General features: G+C 48.3%; 1 protein-coding gene across 6 annotated transcripts; it reads left to right on the plus strand.

Annotated features, from left to right (window-relative positions):
• Positions 1–2,651: 2,651 nt before the first annotated feature.
• On the plus strand, positions 2,652–25,166 carry DDX51 (DEAD-box helicase 51). Of its 6 annotated transcripts, none has more exons than XM_075897945.1 (16): positions 2,652–2,784; positions 4,212–4,768; positions 5,704–5,963; positions 6,950–7,100; positions 10,070–10,215; positions 10,547–10,618; positions 10,802–10,908; positions 12,177–12,285; positions 15,870–16,015; positions 17,516–17,714; positions 18,464–18,579; positions 18,682–18,798; positions 20,351–20,452; positions 21,694–21,757; positions 22,360–22,494; positions 23,190–25,166. In XM_075897945.1, the coding sequence occupies exons 1-16, from the start codon at positions 2,762–2,764 to the stop codon at positions 23,214–23,216; spliced, it is 2,331 nt and encodes a 776-aa protein (XP_075754060.1). In that variant the 5' UTR covers positions 2,652–2,761; the 3' UTR covers positions 23,217–25,166. The 6 variants fall into 6 exon arrangements, 5 of the variants coding, with proteins under 5 accessions (XP_075754060.1, XP_075754061.1, XP_006130306.2 ...); XM_075897946.1 differs by having other exon boundaries at positions 4,212–4,696; XM_006130244.3 differs by having other exon boundaries at positions 4,212–4,645.
• The last annotated feature ends 605 nt before the right edge of the window (positions 25,167–25,771 follow it).

The raw sequence follows: 25,771 nt of genomic DNA on the forward strand, positions 1-25,771 counted from the left end.
CCCCTGAGGCCAATGGTGCTGGGGGGGGGGGTGGCCCCTGAGGCCAGTGGTGCTGGGGGGAGGGGTTAGCCCCTGGGGCCAGTGGTGCTGGGGGGGATTAGCCCCTGGGGGCAGTGGTGCTGGGGGGGTAGCCCCTGAGGCCAGTGGTGCTGGGGGGGGTTAGCCCCTGGGGCCAGTGGTGCTGGGGGGGCGGCCCCTGAGGCCAATGGTGCTGAGGGGGGTTAGCCCCTGAGGCCAGTGGTGCTGGGGGGGGATTATCCCCTGGGGCCAGTGGTGCTGGGGGGGGGTTAGCCTCTGGGGCCAGTGGTGCTGGGGGGGCGGCCCCTGAGGCCAGTGGTGCTGGGGGGGGTTATCCCCTGAGGCCAGTGGTGCTGGGGGGGGTTAGCCCTTGGGGCCAGTGGTGCTGGGGGGGCGGCCCCTGAGGCCAGTGGTGCTGGGGGGGGTTAGCCCCTGGGGCCAGTGGTGCTGGGGGGGGGCGGCCCCTGAGGCCAGTGGTGCTGGGGGGGGTTAGCCCCTGGGGCCAGTGGTGCTGGGGGGGGGCGGCCTCTGGGGCCAGTGGTGCTGGGGGGGGGGGTTAGCCCCTGAGGCCAGTGGTGCTGGGGGGGGGGTTATCCCCTGGGGCCAGTGGTGCTGGCGGGGGTTAGCCCCTGGGGCCAGTGGTGCTGGGGGGGGGGGTTAGCCCCTGGGGCCAGTGGTGCTGGGGGGGGTTAGCCTCTGGGGCCAGTGGTGCTGGGGGGGGGGTTAGCCCCTGGGGCCAGTGGTGCTGGGGGGGGGGCCCTGAGGCCAGTGGTGCTGGGGGGGGTTATCCCCTGAGGCCAGTGGTGCTGGGGGGGGGGCCCTGAGGCCAGTGGTGCTGGGGGGGGGCGGCCCCTGAGGCCAGTGGTGCTGGGGGGGGCGGCCTCTGGGGCCAGTGGTGCTGGGGGGGGGGGGTTAGCCCCTGAGGCCAGTGGTGCTGGGGGGGCGGCCCCTGAGGCCAGTGGTGCTGGGGGGGGTTAGCCCCTGGGGCCAGTGGTGCTGGGGGGGGTTAGCCCCTGGGGCCAGTGGTGCTGGGGGGGGTTAGCCTCTGGGGCCAGTGGTGCTGGGGGGGGGCCCTGAGGCCAGTGGTGCTGGGGGGGGTTATCCCCTGAGGCCAGTGGTGCTGGGGGGGGGGTTGGCCCCTGGGTCCAGTGGAGCTGGGGGGGGGCGGCCCCTGAGGCCAGTGGTGCTGGGGGGGGGTTAGCCCCTGAAGCCAGTGGTGCTGGGGGGGGTTAGCCTCTGGGGCCAGTGGTGCTGGGGGGGGTTAGCCCCTGGGGCCAGTGGTGCTGGGGGGGGTTAGCCCCTGGGGCCAGTGGTGCTGGGGGGGGGCCCTGAGGCCAGTGGTGCTGGGGGGGGCCCTGAGGCCAGTGGTGCTGGGGGGGGTTATCCCCTGAGGCCAGTGGTGCTGGGGGGGGGGTTGGCCCCTGGGTCCAGTGGAGCTGGGGGGGGGGCGGCCCCTGAGGCCAGTGGAGCTGGGGGGGGTTAGCCCCTGAGGCCAGTGGTGCTGGGGGGGGGTTAGCCTCTGGGGCCAGTGGTGCTGGGGGGGGGTTGGCCCCTGGGTCCAGTGGAGCTGGGGGGGGGGGCGGCCCCTGAGGCCAGTGGTGCTGGGGGGGGTTAGCCCCTGAGGCCAGTGGTGCTGGCGGGGGGGTTAGCCTCTGGGGCCAGTGGTGCTGGGGGGGGGTTAGCCCCTGAGGCCAGTGGTGCTGGGGGGGGGTTAGCCTCTGGGGCCAGTGGTGCTGGGGGGGGGTTAGCCCCTGAGGCCAGTGGTGCTGGGGGGGGGTTAGCCTCTGGGGCCAGTGGTGCTGAGGGGGGGGTTAGCCCCTGAGGCCAGTGGTGCTGGGGGGGGGTTAGCCTCTGGGGCCAGTGGTGCTGGGGGGGGGTTAGCCCCTGAGGCCAGTGGTGCTGGGGGGGGTTAGCCTCTGGGGCCAGTGGTGCTGGGGGGGGGTTAGCCTCTGGGGCCAGTGGTGCTGAGGGGGGGGTTAGCCTCTGGGGCCAGTGGTGCTGAGGGGGGGGTTGGCCCCTGGGTCCAGTGGAGCTGGGGGGGGGCGGCCCCTGAGGCCAGTGGTGCTGGGGGGGGGGTTAGCCCCTGAGGCCAGTGGTGCTGGGGGGGGGGGTTGGCCCCTGAGGCCAGTGGTGCTGGGGGGGGGTTAGCCCCTGAGGCCAGTGGTGCTGGGGGGGGGGGTTGGCCCCTGGGGCCAGTGGTGCTGGGGGGGGGGTTGGCCCCTGAGGCCAGTGGTGCTGGGGGGGGGGGTTGGCCCCTGAGGCCAGTGGTGCTGGGGGGGGGGTTGGCCCCTGAGGCCAGTGGTGCTGGGGGGGGGTTGGCCCCTGGGGCCAGTGGTGCTGGGGGGGGGGTTGGCCCCTGAGGCCAGTGGTGCTGGGGGGGGGGGTTGGCCCCTGGGGCCAGTGGTGCTGGGGGGGGGGTTGGCCCCTGAGGCCAGTGGTGCTGGGGGGGGGTTAGCCCCTGAGGCCAGTGGTGCTGGGGGGGGTTGGCCCCTGAGGCCAGTGGTGCTGGGGGGGGGCAGGCCGGGAGGGAGGGGGAGGGGCGTTAAGGGGCCAGCCCCTGGAGTTCGTTAAACGGCCCCTGGGGGTGGGGGCGGGGCCAGCCCGCGCGGCCGGTAGGGGGCGCTGGGCGAATGCGGACTCCCGCCTCGGTCTGCGCGTTACAAGTGCGCCGGGTGACGTCAGCTGCGCGCGACCCGCGTGTGCGCGCGAGGGTGCCCAGCCCCGGAAGTGGAGGCGCGGGGCCATGGCGCTCTTCCTCGTCAACAGGTGGGGGCTGCGCGCGCCGGGCCTCGGGGTGTGGGGTGTGTATAGGGGTGTGTAGAGGTGTAGGGGTGTGTGTAGGGGTGTGTATAGGGGTGTCTATGGGGTGTGTATAGGGGGGGTGTATAGGGGTGTGTATAGGGGTGTCTATGGGGTGTGTATAGGGGGTGTGTGTATAGGGGTGTCTATGGGGTGTGTATAGGGGGTGTGTGTATAGGGGTGTGTATAGGGGTGTCTATGGGGTGTGTATAGGGGGTGTGTGTATAGGGGTGTCTATGGGGTGTGTATAGGGGGTGTGTGTATAGGGGTGTGTATAGGGGTGTCTATGGGGGGTGTGTGTAGGGGTGTGTGTGTATAGGGGTGTATCTATGGGGTGTGTGTATAGGGGTGTGTGTATAGGGGTGTATCTATGGGGTGTGTGTATAGGGGTGTGTATAGGGGTGTCTATGGGGGGGTGTGTAGGGATGTGTGTGTATAGGGGTGTCTATGGGGTGTGTGTATAGGGGTGTCTATGGGGCATGGGGGAGTGAAGATGGGGGGGCTCCATTGCTATCCCCACCCAAACATCCAAATCAGTTGGCAACCCCTCCACCCCCACGATCCCCAGTCTCCCTTAGTGCCATGGCTCCTCTCAGCTAACGAGTCCGTGTTGTTTTCGGTGCTGGAGCCTTTATGCAATCAACAGACTCGCTTTTACGTGCTGGTTTTACTTTGATTAATACACGAATACAGAAGGAAATATTCTTTAATTGGCCACAAAGATCATAGAATCTGAGGATTAGAAGAGACCTCAGAAGGTCATTGAATCCAGCTCCAGGACCCCCAAAAAGAAAACAGGCTGCCATCCTGTGACAGCATCACATTAAACAGCTGAGCTAGCCTGCCCAAGATGTAGACAAAATCAGTGGTTCTTAACCACAGTTATATGAACCCTTGGCAGTAGATAGAGGTCTTTCAGGGGGTACATCAGCTCATCTAGATAAAGCACTAGTGAAGTTAGTACAAATAAAAATGTGGGTGTACTGCTCTATATACTATATACTGGCATGTAAGTATATCACTCCTATTCAGATGAATATTTTACAATTATATGGTAAAGCTAGGAAAATACATTTTTTGGTGACAGTGTGCTGTGACACTTTTGTATTTTTATATCTGATTTTGCAAAAAAGTAGTTTTTAAGTGTGGTGAAACATGGGGGTATTCAAGACAAATCAGACTCCTGAAAGTGTTACAGGAGTCTGGAAAGGTTGAGAGCCACTGGATTAGATTGCTGTGCCTCACTACAGTATCTAGTTCTAGTAAACTGTGTAATTGGATTTTGTTGCCATTTCTTTGACAATAATGGTGTGAAAAGGGTGCTTCCAGCCTTGTTGTGGTGCCCACTATGCCACTGTGATATGTTTAAAGCATTTTCTTTATGAAACATTCAGATACCTTGGTGATGAGGAGGAGGATGCTGAGGACCGATCACAGGTCCTGTTAGAACGTCTGCGTGAACAAGCTAGAGCCAGGCAACTGAAAAAGCAGCAGCAAGTGCTTTTGTCTTCTGATGAATTAAAACAAAAGAAGACAGAAGATGAACTCGATCAGAAGCTCAGACACAGAGACTCTGAATCTGAGTATAACCATAAATCACAGAGAGAAACAAAGAAAAGGAAGAGAGGACACAGTGATGAGGGTTCCCCTGGAGAAGGGGAAAAGAAGCTGAGGAAGATCCACCAAATTAGTAGTGATTTTGAGAAGCCTTCACGAGGGTCAGATTCTGGCCTACTTGGTGAGGCAGTCAATGGGCACATTCCAGCAAAGAAAAGAAAGAAAGAAAATGGAAAAAAAACAAGTATGTCTCAAAAGAAAATTGAAACGGGTAAAAGCAAATCTAAGAACGTAAGAAGGGCCACACTGGATCAGATAAAAGGTCCATCTAGCCCAGTATTCTGTCTGCTACAGTGGCCAATACCAGATGCTTCAGAGGAAGGGAACACAACAGGTGGTCTTCATGTGATCCCTGTCCTGTCACCCATTTCCAGACTAACAGAGGCTGGGACACCATTCCTGCCCATCCTGGCTAGTAGCCGTTGACAAATCTAACCTCCATGAATCTACCTAGCTCTTTTTTGAACCCCTGTTAAAAGTCCTAGTCTTCACCACATCCTCTGGCAAGGAGTTCCACAGGTTGACTGTGCGCTAAGTGAGGAAAAAGTCCTTTTTGTTTTAAACCTGCTGCCTATTCATTTAATTTGGTGACCCCTAGTTCTTATATTGTGGGATTAAGTAAATAACTTTTCCTTATTCACTTTTTCCACACCAGTCATGATTTTATAGACCTCTATCATATCCCCCCTTAGTCTCCTCTTTTCTAAGATGAAAAGTCCAAGTCTTTTTAATCACTCTTCATATGGGGCCCATTCCAAACTGGTAATCATTTTTCTTGCCTTTTTCTGAACCTTTTCCAATGCCAATATATCTTTTCTAGATGAGTTGAGTTGACCACATGTGTACGTGGTATTCAAGATGTGGGCATACCATTGCTTTTATATAGAAGTAGTAATATATTCTCTGTCTTATTCTCTATCCCTTTTTTAATGATTGATTCCTGAAAGATTAAGATTTAATAGTTAAAATTGAATGTCCAATTTTTATTTTATTTTAGAAGCGCAAAATTCCTAACTTCTGGGTCTAGTTTACAACTAGAGCCTGAAAATTGGTGTTTCAGGGTAAGGGAGCTACATAAGGTTGAAATGCAGCTTTAGCTGCCCTTTTGACACTATTAAATCAGTGGTAAGCTTTTCACACTTAGGATTGGAAAGAAGGATGAGAATGTAGGTGGATTTTTAGGTCCTAGAAACCCTAATTGATAAAAATACTTCCATTTATCTGCCCGACTGTCTTCTTATTAGCATTTTAATCCTTCCAAAATTTCAGAACTTAAAGAAAACAGTAGACAACAGGAAAATAAAAGTAATTTGAAGAGAAACCAAACTGTGAAGGAGGAGGAGAGGGACATACCAACAGAAGTGGAAACAAATAGAGCTGAAAATACCAAGAAAGAAAGTAGTGAAGAAGTTAAAGAGACTCAGAGCACAAAGAAGGAAGCAAGCATACCTATTCTGAATGAAGAAGCAACATTGCCACCCTCTAGTTTGTTGGTTCTTGGAGGGTATGACAGAAAATCAGTTCAAAAGGTAACCAATTGGCAAGGAATTTTTATCTGATTGTGCTATTTGGTGAGAGAAGGCATTCTCTAAAATGCTTTATATCAGTGATCCGCAACGTTTTGGGGCTGCTGGGTGCCTGGGAGCGGGGCCAAGCATGCGCCGCACACCCAAGGTCGGCACTGGCACGTGCCGCAACCCTGGGCAGAGACTGCCGCGGGGCTGGCACCGGTATGTGCCGCGACCCCAGGCGTGCCCGGGGCCGGAATTGGCATGTGCTGTGACCCCGGGCAGGGGCCGTCCGGGGCTGGCACCTGCTGCGGGGCCAGCCCAGATTGCTCTGTGGGCGCACATAAATGGCCCAGCGGGCGCCATGGCGCCCACAGGCACCACGTTGGAGACCACTGCTTTATATATAGCATCGTTAAGCTTTATGGTAGAAGTAATTTCATTAATACATGGCTTACTAACTTTTCTAAATAACTTCTTGTTTCCTATAAAGGATAAAATATTTCAAATAAGTCGTACAAACACAACTCATTGACTAGACAGTCATCTTGATAAACTTAAAACAGTGATTAATGTAATCTTGATGTATATAATACATGGTTGACAGCCTTTTGACTTCAGTTTGCTCTACAAGCATTTTACTGTTTCTCATTTTTAATGGTGTGGTCAGTGAATAAGGTCCTAATCCTGAACACTCTTTATGCAGATACTAAATTTTTAATTGTTGAAGTGCAGAGATGAACAATTTGGCTTATATTCATGGCTGTAACATGCTGCTTGTGTATGTTACTTTGGGACAGTATGTTCAGAGGATAATATTTTCTATAGAAAACGATTAGTCCAAATACATAAAATATTGCCACAATGATAATTATTTTTAAAATACTGGATACTAATTAGTTACTGCTTTTTGTTACACTAACTTTTTACAATGGATTAAAGGAACATCAGCTTCAGACCAGCTGCTGAGAATCTCTTTCAGGATTCATTCAGTTTTTTGTTTCTAGGTTCAGCCTATCTTACCACAGTGGCTTGCTCAACCCAAGCTGGTCCATAAACACATAAAAGATAACTTAGTTCCAATCCAGGAAGTCCCAGGAATTCATCCCAAACTGTTGAAGAAGCTGCAAATAAATGGAATAGAGTCTTTTTTCCCAGGTACCTTTTTTGTATTCTTTTTTTTAATCAGCTAAGTTCTCCATCACTAAAACTGCTCGTGTTGTGTATGTGTGTAGGTATGACATAAAGAACATGTTAGAAAATCAGAACTCCGGGGAATACTGGTAATGAGTGGGTTTTTTGAATAAAAACAATTCCAAAATGTCTCAAAAGCTGATAAGACTATGATACTTTAACCCTGTGGTTCCCAAACTTTTTGGCATCACGCCCCCCTCCCACTCCCCCCCTCCCCCCCAAAGCAGCAAAACTTGTTAAACCAAAAAAAAAAAGGAACTGACTGAGGCAGCAAAACTTAATGGGGGAGGGAAGGCTGGGTCGCCTTGCACCCCCCTGGAATTTCTTCACGCTCCCCCAGTTTGGGAACTCATGCTTTAACCAGTGTGATGTGGATGTGTTGACATTACATTAATTTAAAACAAAATGTATAGTGATTACTTAGGAATCAGTCATCTGCATTACCAAAGATAGCTGGAGAGAAGAATTAGGTACCTATTTGTGTCATAGACTGATTCATCTTAGAAAAAACTTGCTATTTAATACTTGGACATCAGGTGGAGCTGAGCTATTACAGTGTATATGTAGAGGCTATGACATAGGCCAGATAGGGATAAACCTCTGTAAAATCAACACTAGAAGGTCTTGTTGCTAGCATGCATATTGCACATTATTGATTTGATTAAGACTAAGAAATTAAAACAAATATAGAATTATTACAATGTGTTATTGCCTTAACCTTTCACTTTTAAAAACTTAAATCCAAATCACAAATGCAATTAGTTATCAGGTCTTAGTCTTTATCAGCAGACCATCAAAGAACTTCAGATCTAGCTCAGATCTTTTCTGATTTAAATTATTTAACTATTTAATATTTTGATGTGCTAAGACATGTAGCAGCGTTTAATGAATTGCTAGTATACTATCCTCAATTACTCTCCTTACTTCAATCATGGACTCTTATACTTTGAGGTCCAGAATTCCCTGTCTTCAATTTATAGTACTCATTGGCAGGAAGTAAGTTCAATAGTTTACTGTCCCTGTAAATAGCTTTTCTTCATCAAAAGATGTAATATAAAACTAACACATGACATGGCTCAGCCTCCCATTGTCAGGATATGATTTTCTTTGAAGAAGAGGTTTGTAAATAACTTATTAGTGGATATTCAGTACAAAGTTGGCTAATAAACTAGAGCTCCTGAAGGATGTGGGAGAGAAGTCACAGGCTGCAGTCAAAGCTTTTATCGTAGCTAATTTGTTCTTGCTTCATATGTAACTTTATCCTCAAGGACCAGTACTACAAGGAACTAGGCACCATCAGCTCTTACTGAAGTTGACATGATTTGGCAGCATTTAACCCAGGGGTGGGCAATAATTGTTGACGGGGGGGCCACTCCAAGATTTTGGAAAGCGGTCCAGGGCCACACTCTTCATTATATTAATGGAGGAGGTACGGGGTCTAGGATGGAGGTTGAGTGCAGAGGGGAGCTTGGGGTAAGGGATTGGGGTGCAGGAGGGAGACTGGAGTCTGCGAGGGAGTTGGGATGAAGTAGGCGGTTGTTACCAAGGATAGAGAACTGGAGTGCTAAGGTTTGGGATGTGACCTAGGGTAGATCTGGGAGGGGGTATGGGTGTAAGAGAGGGACAGATAGATTTGCTAAGTGTCTGGTTTTCACCCGGACAGTCCGGTAATTGCATCTTCTGTCCAGTAAAAAAAAACAGAAAATACCAGACATGTAAAATGTCCAGTATGTTCTGTTTTTCTCGGATGGAAGGCCGGCAGGGACATTTTTCCCCTGCTGCGTCTGGCGGGGGAAGCGTGTGTTAGGGTTAGGGAATTAGCTCACCCAATTTTTTTCCCCACATGTTCGGGATTTTTTGTGAAAATATCTGGCAGCCCTAGGGACAGAGGGTTTGGGTATGTTGAGTGGGGGGTAGGGAGCAGGCAGAGAGTCGAGGCAGGAAAGGGCTGGGGTGCCAGAAGCAGGCTGTGGCCAAGAGACTCACTTGTCAGCTGCCAAACAGGTCTGGCTGCCTGCAGACTTAAAATGTTTCCCAGCCTGCCTGCTTGGCCATGTGCTTCATGAATAACTGAGCTGAGGAGCAGCGATGGGGTTCTTCTTAGCTGCCTGTTATTCCAACAAGCAGCTCCCATTGGCCGGATTCTGCCAGAAACCGTCCAATGGGAATGAGCTGGGGATGAGGCAAGTCCTAAAACTTCCCCCTTCCCTCCAGTTTCAAAACGGAAACGCAGCCCTGCAGTCACATTTCTCTGTGGGGCAAGCCGGGGGGGCAGCCCCTGGGCTGTATTGTACCCAGGCCTGATTTAACCCCTTGTCGGACTAGCTCCAGATGGAAACAAGAACTATCTGTTTAGACAGACCATAACCAACAGCCCTTACAGCCTTGAAGGAACAGACTCTGTGCTGTCTCCTAGTGAAAAGAAGATTTTAAAATATTCTAAATAGCTAAATGGTTATTCTTGTTAAACACCTGTCACGGTCATGCTGTTCACACTTTCATCGTCTTGATACATACTCAAACAAGAAAAAATAAATAGTGAGCTATAAAGTGGTGCTGAGTTCAACTTTAGGGACAGCTGAATTACGTGTATAGGGAAACCCCATAATCACTGCCTAGATCTAGTCAGGGCTCACTTTCCAAAGCAATATACATTGATCTAATCTTTCACTTATAGCCAGTTAAAAAAGACCCTGATCAAAGGATGTGAAATAGCTTCTCCAGAATGAATTGGGATTCCCCTTAAGCAGTGAAGAACTCTTTTGAACCCTAGATGTCCTGTATTTGCACCAAAAAAATCTAACTTTAATAGCAGGGAGAACACAAGGCTTTCCAAGACACAGCAAAAAATTGGCATTGTATGGTTTTTAATAGCATTTGAAGGATAGACTTTGGCTTTGCTTTGTACTGAACCCCATTTTCCTTTTGTTCAGTCCAGGGTGAGGTTATTCCTGCTATTCTAGAGAGTGTATCCAGTGGCTTTTTGGTAGGGAGAGGAGGATATCAGCCCAGCGATATCTGTGTCTCGGCTCCGACGGGCAGTGGTAAAACACTGTCTTTTGTCATCCCAGTGGTACAGGTGAGTTCAGCCAAGGTGTAACAGAAAGAGCCACAACTGCCTTTCTTTGTCACCAGGGGTGTAAAATGGAAGCCTGCTGAGGTAGGTCAAAGTCAGAAAGAAACCCCAACAAAAGCACTGAGACTTGGACCTTCAAAGTTGCCTGGATACAGCTCCCATTAAATTCAGTTCCCCATTTGGCTTTCATTACCAATGGACATAATGTGAGGAGTTGGGGAAGCTGGAGGGGAATAAATGAATTAATAAGTGTTGGGGGATTATTGGGATGCCACAGATAGGGCTCAGAGACTTCCTTAGTTTTCAAGTGCTTATTTGGTTTTTGTTTTGGCAGGCTCTGTTAGAACGAGTGGTTTGCCAGGTGCGAGCCCTGGCAGTTTTGCCTACCAAAGAACTGGCACAGCAGGTAAGAGACTTTTTTTCCTCCCTTGCTCTGAGCTGAACTTAAGTCATTGCCCAAACACACATGAGATGTACCATGTGAAGAAGGTTCAAGAATGACCGTGGGTTTGATGCTGACTAACATAACAGAAAGCATCATCATAAACAGCTGTCAAAGTAGCTAACAAATCCCATTTCCTCCCTGCAGGTGAGTAAAGTATTCAACATCTACACTGATGGGACAGGTCTGAAGGTTGTTTTGGTTACTGGGCAGAAATCTTTCGCGAAGGAGCAGGAGACTCTTGTCCAAAGAACGTAGGTTAAATATTCTTTTGGATAATGTTTTACAGCTCAAATGTCACAATCCCTTATCTCTGTGCTTGTCGAGGTCAAACTGTAGGCTGTTGCATCACAGGTTAGGGTGAGAGGTTCATATTGGATATTGGTTAATCTCTGCTTGCCCAAAGTTCCTTGGAGCAGCATTATCTGGTAATAGCTATGATTTCTAAAGTTCTGTTGACTTTAATAGGGTAGAAACACAGTGTCTGTGACTTTGAGTACAATCTGCTACTTGTGCAATAGTGGCCTGTCTTTGGGCTCAGCTGTGTACTCGGGTAGGGAAAGAAGTGGCTATGTCTGTCAGTTGCACCTTCAGAAATCAAATTGGTCATGAAATCAGAGGAGTGGAAGATGTCCCTCCTTATGTGGGTCCTTAGCACTTAGTGCTTTCTGCTCTTGTCTGATTTGATAAGATCTGTTTCCTTCAGACGGGTCTCTAACCAATGCCTCAGGAAACTGTTTTGTTGTCCACTTGCTATTTTATAGGTTTGCTGTTTATTTGGACTGTGTTTCAGGTCTGTCCTCTTATCTTTGCAGTTAGGTTCTCCAACATAGATAACATTTGTTTTAAGTGAATCCAGGATTGGGGCAATGGTGATTAGAGATGTAAAATACCATTTAATCGGTTAACTAGTTAAACATTATTGTTAACTGATTAAAGAGGGGCAGGAAGGCTGGAGTATCCCCCGCTGTAGACGAGGGCTGCTCTTGCAAACTGGCTAGAGCAGCCCCTGTCTATGGTGGGGGAGCTGGACCCAACATGGACAGAGGCTGTTCTGGCTTGCTGGCCAGAGCAGCCCATGCCTGTTGTGGGCCCTGTGGGGCTGGAGCAACTCCCTACCTGCAGCAGGCAGGGAGCTGCGCCAGCCCCTACCAGCTAACCAGGAAAGGGTGAGGCTTACCAGTCATCTGCTTAACCATTCGTATCCTTAGAGGTTGTAGCCTGCAGCTCACATTATAACACTGGCTAAAAAAGCATCGCACAGCAGATCATTTCCAATTGTTTAGCAGTGAGGCATTCTCCTAATCTGTCTGAAATAACTGAGTTTCCATCTCAGCTCTCCAGAGCAAAGCAAGTTTCATACAGACACATTCTTTAATATAAACAACTTCTTCAATTAAAAAAGTGAGACAGGAAAGAAAAGCAACCCAGGTATTTTTTGGTCACGGGAATGTGTTAAATTGATCTCACCCTACTGTGCACAGCAGAGAGCAGCTTGGTGACAGGACACTTGTCTTTTCAGAGAGATGGGTTACTGCAGTCTGGCTGATATCATTGTGGCCACACCTGGACGACTGGTGGATCACATCGATCAGACTCCAGGATTTAGCTTGAGACAACTTCGCTTTCTGGTGAGTTAAAACAATTGGATCTATGGAGTTGACTGTCACAAGACACTCTATAATTCTTATTCTCCATCTTTTAGTACGCTTAGTGCGTATACACAGCTGTGTATAGGAATTACCATGCTGTTCAGATTATTGGTCTCATCTAATCCTAATGTTTACCTCCAGAGAAGGCATTTTATGTAAACACCTAGAAAGGAAAAAAATCTACAAAAATAAAACTTAAAGGGTCTAACTTCAACTATCAACACCAAGATTTCACAGTACGTTACCAAATTTACAGTAAATGAGCAGCATATCAGAGCATGCACTAGGGCTAGGCTTATTTAATGTTTTATTTATTCAGGGTGTGGGAGATCCGATATCCCTTATGTTATTTAAAGCCACATGGAGTGTATTTGCCAATGGATTTAAGTGCAACTAAATCTATGTATCATTTGGGACTAAAAGTGCCCCTCGAGTTTGGCCATAAAACAAGACTAGTTCTTTTTGCAAAAGATAAGATCTAGGAATTATTATGAAGAACTTTTTTGTTATTTACCTGAGGTCAGGCTAGATGATAATGGTTCCTTCCACCTTTGGAACCTATGAATTTGGTATTTAGATACCTCTGCAAGGACCCGAATGTAAGATTTAGCTTTCATCTTAAAACTGTGCTCAATTGAATTTGTTGTGCTCAATTGAAACTGTGCTCAATTTGAATTAGTTAAATAGTTTGGCTGATTAGCAATGTATGTGTTTACACAAGGATTGTGTGCACGCACATCTACTCGCATGCTCCTTTCTATCATTTGTTTATCCCAAGCAAAAATATCTTGGGGGAGGGATAGCTCAGTGGTTTGAGCACTGGCCTGTTAAACTCAGGATTGTGAGTTCAATCCTTGAGGGGGCCATTTAGGGATCTGGGGCAAATCTGTCGGGGATGGAACTTGCAGGGTCATCCTTAGGATTTATGGTGCCTTGCGCAGGATTATTAAACTGGTGCCCCATGCCTAGGTTTGTCGAGCAAAAAAAAAAAAGGAACCCACCAATATGTTAAAATCATGTTCCTCACCCTTTTGAGGCCCCATCCTCTCTGTTGCCCTCCTCTCCATCTTGCTATCCCCAGCCATTATACACTCTCACTTGCTTGAGTGAGGAGGTGCAGGCTGTGGGGTGGGAATGAGGGATTTGTGTGTGGGAAGAGGTGAGAGGTGCAAGCTCTGGGAGGGAATTTGGATGCAGGAGAAGGGGACTCTGGCTCGGGTAGGTGGCTCCAGCCTGGGGAGTGTTGGGCTCAGGTGGAAGGTTGGGGTGCTGAGCAAGCCACGGGCTTGTGGATGTGAGGGTGCAGGAGCTTAGATTGGATGTGTGTGGGGCTCAGGGCAAGGAGGTTGTGAGTATGATGGACTCTGGACACAGATTTGTGATGTGTGGATGGTGCAGGAGTGTTGTGGTAGAAGACTGGGGATGTGGGGGTGCAGGAGTTTGGGGATGTAAGAGGCTCAGGACAGGGGGTTCTCATGTGTGTTAGGCTCTGATTTGGGGTCAGGTGGTGCACGAGTGTTATGATGCTGCAGTGAGATGGGGTTTGGTCCCAATTGGGGGCTTGTTGGCCAGGCTTCATTTGTAAATAAAATATGATGTCAAACTCAAAAGGTTTTAATATTGTCTTTATATATGAGCAGGGCAGGGAACCTGTTTTGAGCCAGGGGTCACTGACGCAGAGAAAAGTCAGTTGGGGCCACACAAGTGAGATGCAAAAAAAAAAACAACCACCATCCCCCCAAGCCTCACTAATGCGGTCAGTCCCAAGGATGCTGGCACAGCTGGCAGGGTGCTGGGTCCAGGGACGGGGTGGTGCTGAGTGCTTCTAACAGTGTTGGTGGGGGCAGAGGACAGGGTACTTGTGGGGGGTCTAGGCAGGGAACAGGGGCAGCTGGGACCAGTTCCTGGCAATCCTGCAGCACCTCTGGGAAGCGTGCAACTGCACTCCCCCTCCCCACACAGCTGGCGTGTGAGCTGCCTGAGCAGCAGGGGCTGTTGCACCCCAGCAACTTACCTCCGCGATCCCATCCTGCGAGGAGGGGGGAGGGCTCTGAGAGTCCCAGGAAAGCGAAGCTCTGTCCCCCCGGGAGGAGTTGTCAGCCCAGCACTGTCACCCTTGTAAGCCCTGTAATCTCTTCCAGCTCCCTCCTGAGTTCTGCCCCCTCCATCTCCTGCCCTGACTCCTGCTCCCCCACCTCCCTACCCTGAGCCCTCCCATCAGACCCTGTGCCCTGAACCCACCCCCTGCCCTCACTCTGTCACCTTCTGCCTTGAGGTGCCCTCACAAACCTTCCAGCCCCCTGCCCACACATCTTAACCCCTCCCCCTTACCAAGAGTCCCCCATATCTCTGCCCTGACTCCAGCCCTGCAACCCTAACAACACGCACCAAACCCTGTGCCCTCAGCCCCCCACCTCCTGCCTTCCCAGCAGGCCAGTTCTCCCCCATTTCCCCTCCTGATTTTCCCTAGCCAGCCCCCCTGCTTCGCCCCCCCAGCTTTGCTTCCTGCCCACCCATGATCAAGCGTCCAGTTTGTTTGTTTTTGGGGGGGGGGGTCTACTTGGTAACCCTACCGGAACCGGCAGCAGCATCCGCATGCTGGGGGTTGGGTGAGGTGCTGTAGAGGAGGGGAGGGAAGGGGCTGGTTGCATGCTGACTGGGGCAGGGCCGAGGGAGCGCAAACCAGCTGAGAGGGAAGATGATGGGGTGTCTCCCCTCTCAACTGTTCCATGATGTTTAAACACGCCACGCAGGCGCTCTCTCGGCCCCACACAGTGCCCTGGCTGGCACCGGGTTATTTATAGTGCCGATGCCGGGCTCTGACTGCAGTGTACCAGCGCCCCGCATATCTGCTGCCAGCCAGCCCTTTGGCAGACAGCCCACTGGGCCAGTCCGCCCCTACCCCGGTCAGCACGCAACCAGCCCCTCCCCTCTCCTCCCCTCCAGCATCTCACCCAACTCCCCCCTAGCACCTCACCCAACCCAGCCCTGCCGGAGGGAAGGGGGGAAAGAGGGGTGCTCCATGAAGGAGGGGGAAGGGTGGGTGTTCCATGGGGGGGAGGGGAGAAGAAAGGATACAGCCACAGAGGTGCCCAGCCAGCCTGCCTCACCTTACGCTAGGGGAGAGAGTCACACAGGTAAGTTCCTTCCCCCGCCCCTATTTCCTCCCCTTCCCAGAGACCCCCAGCTGCCAATCCCTTCCCTCGAACTGTGCTGCAGGCAGTGCATTTAGCTCTCTCTAGGACCCAGCAGTCCTGCTGTTGCCTGCTCACTGCTTCCCGTTTCTCTTGGCAGAATGGTGCCCCAGAACTACTGTGGTGTCCTACGCAACTGCGTACTCTGTGTATGCCTAAGGACGGCCCTGGGTACTTGGTCCTGCTGTGAATGCAGGGGACTGGACTCAATGACCTCTCAAGGTCCCTTCCAGTTCTAGGAGATTAGTATATCTCCATTATATTATATTATCTGCTGCCTGTTAAAAAGAGTGAGTTTTAATGTATGTAGAAGGAAAGCTACAGCACCTAAAAGAACCTAACAGCAAGGCTGTTTCTATCTGGGTGCAGATTATAGATGAAGCTGATCGTATGATAGATGACATGCACCAGAACTGGTTGCATCAAGTAGTAAAAGCCGTGTTCCGAGCCGAAGAGAACTCTGGCCCCAACATGCTTTTCCAGAGGACGGAACCGGGATCCATAACAGCAGCCAGGTAACTTGCAAAATGCCCTCTGCTGAATCCAAACTACAGAGAGAGATTCCAGATCATCCTTCTGTTCATTCTTGGTGTTTTATTATCCACTCCATTTGAATGTGGAGTACTGCATACACTTTAACATTCATTTTGTTAGAAAACATGCCACTAATCAAGTCTGATGTTTTTCAATGGCTTGAAAATGCAGGTGGCAAAGAGTTGATGCTAGGAATTGATCCATGCTTTTTGAAGTAAACTTTACCAAGTTGATCGACTTTTTTCCTTTCCCCAGCCAGATTGGGGTGGCATTAAATAAGCAAAAAAGCACAGAACTTTTAAGGACCAAATGCTATATTTTGAACACCATAACTATCACAGCTCCCCTATGAAGAGATTGACCAAATGTTGGCTGAAACACATCTGAGCAGTCCTTTCACAGAATTCATACAGGCACATTACTTGCCCAGAACGGGGTTAAAACAATAACACCTCCACCAATTTTCTCCTGTTGGCGGTAGGGGTTAGGAGCAAGGTGAGAACACGAAGTTTGCCTGGTCCTTTGTGAAACTGGTATATGGACTGTGGGAAGAAGGGGAGTTTACATGGGGTTTTTTAGTTGATATTAACTGCTTTGAACTAATTATAGCTTCATCTATATAAGCAAGCTCAAAGAGGCAGGAGGTTGCAAAGTGACTTTCAGAAAGGGGTTTGGGTCAGGAAGAGACTTCCAGGAAGAGTTAATTACTTCAAGATTTTCAGATGATGGTAGTGAACAGAATGTTGGGAATCATTAAAGGGATAGAAATTAAAACGGAAAATATCATATTACTTCTGGACAAGTCCATGATGCACACATACCTTTCGAGTTCTGTGTGCAAATGTGGTCACCTCATCTCAAAAAAAATATTAGAATTGGAAAAGATTCAGAAAAGGGCAGCAAAAACCACTAGGGATATGGAAGGGCTGCCATGTGAGGAGAGTTTAAGAAGATTGGGCCTATTCGGCTGGGAAATGAGATGACTAAGGGGGGATGTGGTAGAGGTCTATAACATTATAACTGGTGTGGAGAAACTGAATAAGGAAGTTTTATTTACTCCTTTTCATAACGTAAGAGCTAGGGGCCCACAATATAATTAATTGAAGCAGGTTTAAAAAGAAACAAAAGGAAGTATTTATTCACACAATGCAGCCAACCTATGGAACTCCTTGCCAGAGGATATTGTGAATGGTCAAGACTATAAAAGATTCAAACAAGAACTAGATAAGTTCATGGAGCGTAGGCTTATTGATGATTCTTAGCCAGGATGGGTAGGGATGGTATCCCGAGCCTTTGTTTATCAGAGGATGGGAATGGGCGACAGAGGAGTGATCACTTGACATTGGTCACTGTGGGCAGACAGACTACTAGGATAGATGGACTTGACCCACCTTGGCTGTTTTTACAATAGAGGGGAGGAGTGAATGTGACATTTCTTCCAGCTGCCCTGATGCTCAGTACCTGTGCTCTGTTTGTTTCAGCACCTGCTGTCCCCAGATACCACTGCAGAAGTTGCTGTTCTCCGCCACACTGACTCGGAATCCAGAGAAACTGCAGCAGCTGGGCTTGTACCAGCCTCGCCTCTTCACATCTGTCTACTCTGAGAAACAAGCCATCGCAGCTGGGACAGACACAGAACAGGATGCTGAGAAGAAATACTCCTTGCCTGAGGGGCTTTCGGTACGGTCATTTATCCTCTTATAGCCACAGAAGGTGCCTTGCTGGGCAGCTTTCCATGACGGAAGGAGCTTGAATAGATTATATCTGTAGAACACAAGACCCAAAGCAGCTTGATCTACTTCTGGAAATATGGTTATGTTTTCCCTTAATTTTATCCCTTGAATATAACCCATTTCTTCCCCTCGCAATCTTGCATTATTGAGGATTGGGAGGAGAAACGCTTAAGGGAGCAGATAGGTCCTACTTATGTAGCTCTACATACGTGTATCTGTTGAGGGATCTCCACGTGTCTCTCCGCTCAGAACGGGGCTTTTTTACATACATACTCCCTCAAAAGACGAAGAAGAAACCCACCAACACACGGGGTGCAATAATAGAAGTAATATATAATCACACGTTCCAGATGTAGACACAAAGTAGGTAGCAAAGGCAAATACCCACCATTATCTTTTAGAGATCGGGAAATTGAGGCAGCTTTATTTTGCCTGGGGCTGCACCATGCATCAGTGTCAGAGACAAGACTGGAACACAGGTCTCCTACCTCAATCCCGTGGAGTATCCATGAGACCATGCTACCTTCCCTGCATGACTTATCCCAACGGAGACGGCGCTATCAGTTGTCTATAATACTGGATGGATTTGAGGAAATATTGTACAAAGTTAGAAGTCCAGACAAATAGGTTTGGGAGAAAAGTCCATGTGAGAAGCAGCATTTTTAGAATAGACTGTTTCTTCTCTGTCCCCTGCAGCAATATTATATACCATGTAACCTGAATTCGAAGCCTTTGTTCCTCTTGTATTTCATGCTGAGAATGAAATTCACCCGGGTGCTGTGTTTTACCAACTCCAAGCAGGCTTCCCACAGGTGAGTTCATTGATTGGTGAACCTCTTTTACCAGGTGAGCCTCTCTGAATCAATTGAGTCAATTCATGGTTCTGTTTTATCCCCTCACCCATTTCCAAATAGGTTGTTCTTACTGATTCAAGCCTTCGGTGGAGTGAAAGTAGCTGAGTTCTCTTCCTGGCTGACGCCAAGTGAAAGACAGAGGACCCTGAAGGAGTTTGAGCAGGGGAAGATACAGTTGTGAGTGTCTTAGATGAGTGTGTGCATGTGTGAGAGTTTGTGGTTTAATCCTGGCCCATGCTACTTTGTGTAGTGATAGAAACATAAATGTAATGAAACCAACTCATCAGCTTACAAAATCCAACATGTGAACTCAGTGGGAAGTATAAGCTATATACACACAACAGTTTGTCTGTGTAAAATATGTTGTTCAGGGATGTGAGCAAGCACCCACCCTGCACAATGTGAGTAACTGACATAAGCACTGATTTAGACTGTGTTACTCTGATGGGAGAACTTCTGCTGATGTAGCTACCACTGCTTGTAGGGGCTGAAAAAATTCTGAGTGGAAATGCCTCTCCTATCAGTCTAGAGCATCTGCCCTAGTAGCACTACAATGACTCAGCTGCACTCTGCACTATAGCCATAGTGTAAATTGTGCAGATGTTGATTCATTTGTGTGTGTATATTTACTGCAGTTTTTTGTACAGCTGAGCTACTTGTTTGTGCAGATAGCCACTTAGAATCTAGCTCCATTTGTCTTATGTGCAGTGCAGTGAATGCACAAATTGCACATGTAATTCTGAAAATCTGAGTCTTTCTGCAGATCAGGTGTTTATTGGCATATAATAGAAAATGGATGTCACTTTAGTACAGGCGCCATGTTGAACAGAAGTAATGTAATCTAACAGCAAGAACCTGCTATGTTGGCTATCTAGATTTTTATTCCCAGCTCTCATTGATTGGCTCTGACGTGGGGTATATCACTTACCCTTCTAGTGCTTCCTTTTAATACTGATGAGGGCACTGAGTACTTACAGCTTGATAAGAGTCCGTGAGAACTTTTCATGAAAGGGTAAACCATATTAAAATGATTATTTTTTGTGCAAAAAAGTCTGAAGGGTAGCCATGTTAGTCTGTAACTTTTAAAAACAGTGTGTAGTCCCGTGGCACCTTAGAAACTAACAAAAATATATAGTATCATAAGCTCATCTTTCATAGGTAAAACCCATTTCATCAGCTCATGATACTAGTTAGTCTCTAAGGTGCCACTGGACAATTCATTTTTTATGCAAACCACACTTTGCACTGACTGTTCAGATGTTCTATCTTGAATGCTTTGAGTATGAACACTAGGGTGCATTTTCAATATGGTTAGTGTTCATTTAGCTCCCACTTGATAGGAGTCACCTGGCTAAAAATTCCACATGTAGTGCTGCTAATGCCTTTGTGTCTACCAAACCTGGGCACGCCAATGGTGTCAAGGTTTATTTCAATAGTAAAGAAACCTCCAAAAGTACATATCAGATGGCTGGAATGGATTTTCCCTGCAGGTATCTAATACAGCTAGGACAGCTAATATATCTTTGATGTGATTCATGGTGCAATCTTATGCTCTAAAGACCCAGCACTCTGTATTGTTTGGTTAGTTGGTGAGAGAGAGACATATTGGGAACTGCTCAATATCCAGTTATCAAAACTTGCAGTGTCGTTGAGCAATTGCTTTACGCAACGCAACAGACCTGGAAATGAACGCAACTAGTTTGTTTTTTCTTTAAAACGTATAAAACAGGTTGATCAGCACAGACGCAACTGCTCGAGGGATTGACATTAAAGGAGTGAAGTGTGTGATAAACTATGATGCCCCTCAGTTCATCAGGACTTACATTCACCGGTGAGTGGATGAGAGATACAGAGAACTGAATTCAAAAGAGAGAGGTTTAAATCTGGATCTAACTTTTTAGATATTTAAGCATTCTTTCCATGTATACAAATTATGAGGCATGAAAAGTTATTTTAATTCCATTGCAATAGATCTGTTAGCTTAATATGAAAGCAGTTGTTTGATCAAACTTAAACCTTTAGAGCCTTTGTAATCACATGAGGCCAGTATAAAGTAGGGATGCTTCTATTACCAGGCCTGATTTATAGGAGAAGTGGGTATTACCCCGGATGGTTGCAAATACTGATGGCCAAAGGCCCCAACTCTAGATGAAATCAATGTGGGCTGTAGGGTGAGCACTTCTAGAGATTCAGCCCTGACATGTTAATCTTTTGTGTTTCTGCACAACCCTGCTTACACTCTAGACATTAGGGATGTAAAATGTTAACCAGTTAACCTCACCCTTACCAGGTGAGGCTTACTGGTTCCAGTTAACTAGTAGTGGCTGGATCAGTTGCCTGCCCACCCCGGGCAGGGGATTGCTCCACTGTCTGTGGCAAGTTCAGCCAGCTTCCCCAGGGCCGGCCTTACCATGAGGCAAACGGAGGTGGCTGCCTCAGGTGCAAGACTGTGTGGGGGGGCGGGTGCCACTAGAACCCAGAGTGTAGAAAATTGTGTCTGCTGCTGGTGCATACGTGTTCTATCTGCCCTAGATGCGCAGAGAAGGAGGAGTAGACCAGGAAGGAGGCAGAATTGAGACTTTTCAAAGTTTTGGCCCAAGTGAGGGGGCATCATTTGAACTTCCCACCTCAGGTGCCAAAATGTTGTGGGCCGGCCCTGAGCTCCCCTCTTCCCCCACCACAGGTTACACGCTGACTCCCTGGGAGCAGGGCTGGCAGCAGCCCCTGCTGATCTCCCTCCAAGGGAAGTGGCTTTATTGCTGGAGCGAAGCCTCCTCCCTAAGAACAGGGGTTGCTAGCTCCTGCTTCTGTGGAGGCGGCTTCGCTGGGAGCTCTGCAGTACAAAGATTATTTAAGTTGTATGCTGCAGAGCCTGTAAGCGCTAGGATTTTTAACAGCTACATTGTTATGTTTTTATCCACATTTTTACATTTCTGATGGGCATAAACTGAATAGTCCTCTTCGGGTTTTAAGAACTCGATGGTGTGACATGCTGGGGCACGGTGGGAAGGCAAGTGCTGCAGCGGGACAGCTACATTGATGTTGAGGCTGGCCTCCTTTATCTGATTTCAGAGTTGGAAGAACAGCTCGAGCTGGAAAGGCGGGGTTAGCATTCACCATGCTTTTGAGAGTGCAGGTACGTCCTCACGGTAGCAGCAGTTCTGACGCGAAGCACTGCAAAGTGGTGAGGAGGGAGGGGTTAGTTAATTTCCCTCCCTGTAGTCACAGTTGACCTGCAGTTCAATTCTGTGCCTGGGACCTGCCCCTTCAGTGGTGTCTGTACAACACACTCATATGTTTTCCATAGACTACTTATATGCTCTCTTCATTGGTTATGGAAATGTCCTTGGTTGTCTGTATTGAGTAAGAATTCTTAGATATGCCTTCAGTGTCACACAGGGGAAAGCAATATGTCTAAGTTTCCACATCCAGTACTGAAATTGAACCCAGGGTTCCTGCTAACTTAAAAACTGTGTTACATTCCAGGCTTCATATGTGAGTTCTTCAGGTCTTTGGGGAGAATACAAGCCCAGGTTTTAAGCATGAAAGTTAAGTGTTCTCAGAATTGAACTTACATTTAGTTATTCACTAGCAGTTTCCCAGCTAGATGGAGCCTTCCAGACTCGCTCGCTTCGCAGGCTCATGGTCTGACAATTGTGATGAAAAGATACAGGGAGCAGCACCCACTTCCCTGACTCTCCTTCTCCCCTTAATTTCCTGTGTCTGTTTGCGGCACAGGAATGGAAGTTTTTGAAGATGCTGAGGGATGCTGGCTCCCCAGAACTAGAGAAGCAGCTGGTGAAGAGCGAATACTTAAAGCCCCTGTTGCAGCAGTATGAGGAGGCACTGTCCAAGCTTCAGAAAACTGTTAAGGTAACCACACCACTAGAGCTGCAGTGTGAAATTCAGCTGCCGCACACAGCAGACTTAACATCCGCGAGTGTTCAGAGTCTAAACTGCTGAGATGCTACGTTCCCTGAATACAACATCAGAATTGTACCATCCCCCATGATAGAATGCTCATATGTAAGGTGGAGCCATAGAGGAGAGAGGGACCCTGTGTTAAAAGCACAGCAGGCACTACTTATCTTACTGCAGACCTGTTGATTTTCTCTGGGGGGTTTGAGGGCTGGGGGGAGGAAGACAGAATATCCATATGCAGAGACTGAACCCTCTGCCAGATCAGAATTTGTAAATTGCGTGGCTGTGTTTTGATCATCCAAGGAAAATGGTTGCATTTGCTGACCCTCCATTAGATAAGATGAAAATAAAATCGGTTAAGCATAAGAGCAGTCTCACATTGTAACTGATTTGAGGGTAGGGGAAGGGTAGCTCCTGCTCTAGCACTTTTGTGGAGAGTCCTAAAACTTAGAGTCAAGAGATTGATGTCCAGCAAAACAGATGGGTTTGGTAGCCAGTTCTGGACTGTTAGGAGTGTCAGAGAAGTAATTGAGAAGGGAAAGAAAATGTGTCAAATTCCGCTGTACTGATGCCTGTTGGATATAGCTTGTTTACAGTCCCATGACTGAGGCGTGGAGTATCTACAGTCACTTTCTCTGTCTTAACAGGATGAGCGAGCACAGAAACGAGCATGAGACAGCCCAGGAGAAAAGACTGGTGTTTATTTTCCATGGCACTGAAATCCAGCCGGAACTGGCTGTGTTTTTCCTGTTCGTGGCAAGTGTTGGGGTAACAGTGCAGCTCCAGAGCTGATGGATTAACCGCCCAATCTTCCTAGTCCAAAAGCTAAATTCTTGCCTTGCTCATAGGCATTGTGGACCCTGAGGAGTCTTATAGTCCACGTCTATTCTGAGAAAACTGGCAACAAAGCTTGGCTCTCAGCTTGAATAAATATCCTTTGAAAGGGAACTTTCTCTCCTGCCCTTCTGATGTATTTAAAGCCACCAGCAGTAAATAGAACTTTCTTAGAGTGCACTTCTGAAGGAGATTCCAGGTATCAATCTTCATGTGGCCAGGCCCTTCTTGGCTTTTCTTGTGGATCATTTTGCAGAGACAATCGTTTGCACTGCCTTGCTGCAGACACAGCAAAGTGCATCAAAAGCTGTCATGTGCGAGTGCTAATGTTTCAAGAATTGTTTGAAGCGGGGGCAGGAGTAGAGAACGGGACAGATTAAAATTTTAAATAAAGAGTAACTTTATAAAACAGTGGTTTTGTTTTCTATTAAAGGATGGTTCTGGGTGGCTAAAGGAGTTTGCAGGGAGCTAATTGTTGTTTGGGTCCCCTCTACCAGCCTTTATTCCCCTTTTATGAAGATCGACCCATGCTCAGAGTTCTTGCTGGAAACATCTGCTGGTTCATTATCAGCCTAAATTACGCTATTAGTTATGCTGAAGAGTTTTACCACTTACTAGGGATGTTAAACTCGGTTAAATAGGTGACAGTGTAACTGCTGAAAACCTCAGTGATTACACAGTTACATGCTTTATGCAGAGCCTGCAGAAAAAGCTCCCCAGGAGCAGGGCTGCCGGCCTCCTTCCTAGGATCTGGGTCAGCAGTGGCTGGTGGCCCAACTCATGGGGAGGTGGCTGTGCTGCCACAGCAAAGCCACCTCCCCATGAGCAGAGTTGGCCGGCGGCTCCCCTCTTGGGGAGTTGCTCAACTAGCTCCTGGGAAGGAAGGAGGCTTCACTGCCCTGCTGCAGCAAAGCCACCTCCCCAAGAGCCAGCGGAGTGTCGCTGACACTGAAAAGCTTCCAGAAAGAAGGGAGTCTTGGGGGGAGGCGGCTATGAAGGAGGCTAGTGAAGGACAAAGCTTTTGGGAGAATGGTGAATATGGGTGACTATCCTGAATTGATTGGGGGGCGCTTAGTTTTGTAGAAAGGGGGGACAATATCTGTCATAGCACATGCATAATGCTAAAGCCGTCTTCCATCCTTCAGGCTGTACCATCTCTGCACTACAGCTGCCTCCCACATCACACTTCATAACATTGACTACTGAAGTCATCAGGATGGAAAACTAAAAACATGTAGCTCTCCAAGTGCTCAGCTGTTCTCTAATAGGGAACAGGGCCAGGTCCATCTGTCTCTGCCTCCTCCCAATAAGTGTGTTCTTTGAAATCATCATCAAACATTTTGCTTTGATTTAAAGGTGTTTTTTTTGTTTTTAAGTCTAGCTGAAAAAAGTCTCCCACCTTGTTTGCTCTTGCAGCCATGTTGCAGTTGTCTGCTTTGAATGCTTTTGCATTTGAGGCCCGACCCTGTCGCTTTGTGCTTGCAGGTATTGGCTGTCCTTTCAAAAGACCTGGCACAGCTTTTTGCACAGCATAACTTGATAAACTCATTCGGCTTGTGCATTTTTGAGGTAAAATGTCACGGTACTGTTTGGGGAGCTTCTACACCAATTAAAGAAATGTGTGCCCTAAATGCAGCAGGCAGGAAACATACCTGTTTGTACCTGGAAAGCAATCAACTTCAAATAGAAAAAGTCATAATGCAAAAATAAAAGAGAAAATGGGTGGTGGAGAAAGTAACTGAATGAGACTAGTCTTCATGGAATAAAGTTGCATGATACTTTCACCAATATACATTGTGCTTGAATTAATGAATTTCTGTCTAGTTCTGCTTAAGTCTGCAATTAGCTGCACGCGCAGGCAGTAGGGTTGCAGCTCAAGTCTGTGAAAGTGTCACTGGGTATTACTAGTGGTGGGGAGAGACTGCTGCACAGGTCCATTCGGTTTTCTACTGCACTGGTCTGCTCCAGGTGGAATTCTCAAAATAATTTCTGGCTGTTACCAGCTTTCAGCTGAAGATAAACTAACCCAGTTTCCATACCTATAAAGCACAGTGATTTATGACAGGGTTCTGTGAGGCATGACGGTTACGCTTTTGATACCTATGATCTGGCACTTAAAAAGCTGTCTCTCACAGTACAGCTGATGTGTGGATAAAAAGCTAGGTAGAAAAAAGTCATGTGATACCTCGCTCTCACATAGCGCTTCTCATCCTTGGATCTCAAAGCACACGACAGAGGTCATTAGTAGGTAGAAGCTTCTCAGCTGTATTCAGGGTGGGCCTTCACTAAAGCCATTAGACCTCGATCGTGGGATGAGCTCTGACTAGGTGGAGGCCTCTGTCCTCTCATGGAACTCAGTGTAGGAGTAGACAGACCTGAATATGCTGTATGTGTA

This window comes from Pelodiscus sinensis, chromosome 15, assembly GCF_049634645.1.
Source record: "Pelodiscus sinensis isolate JC-2024 chromosome 15, ASM4963464v1, whole genome shotgun sequence".
Lineage (NCBI taxonomy): Eukaryota > Metazoa > Chordata > Testudines > Trionychidae > Pelodiscus > Pelodiscus sinensis.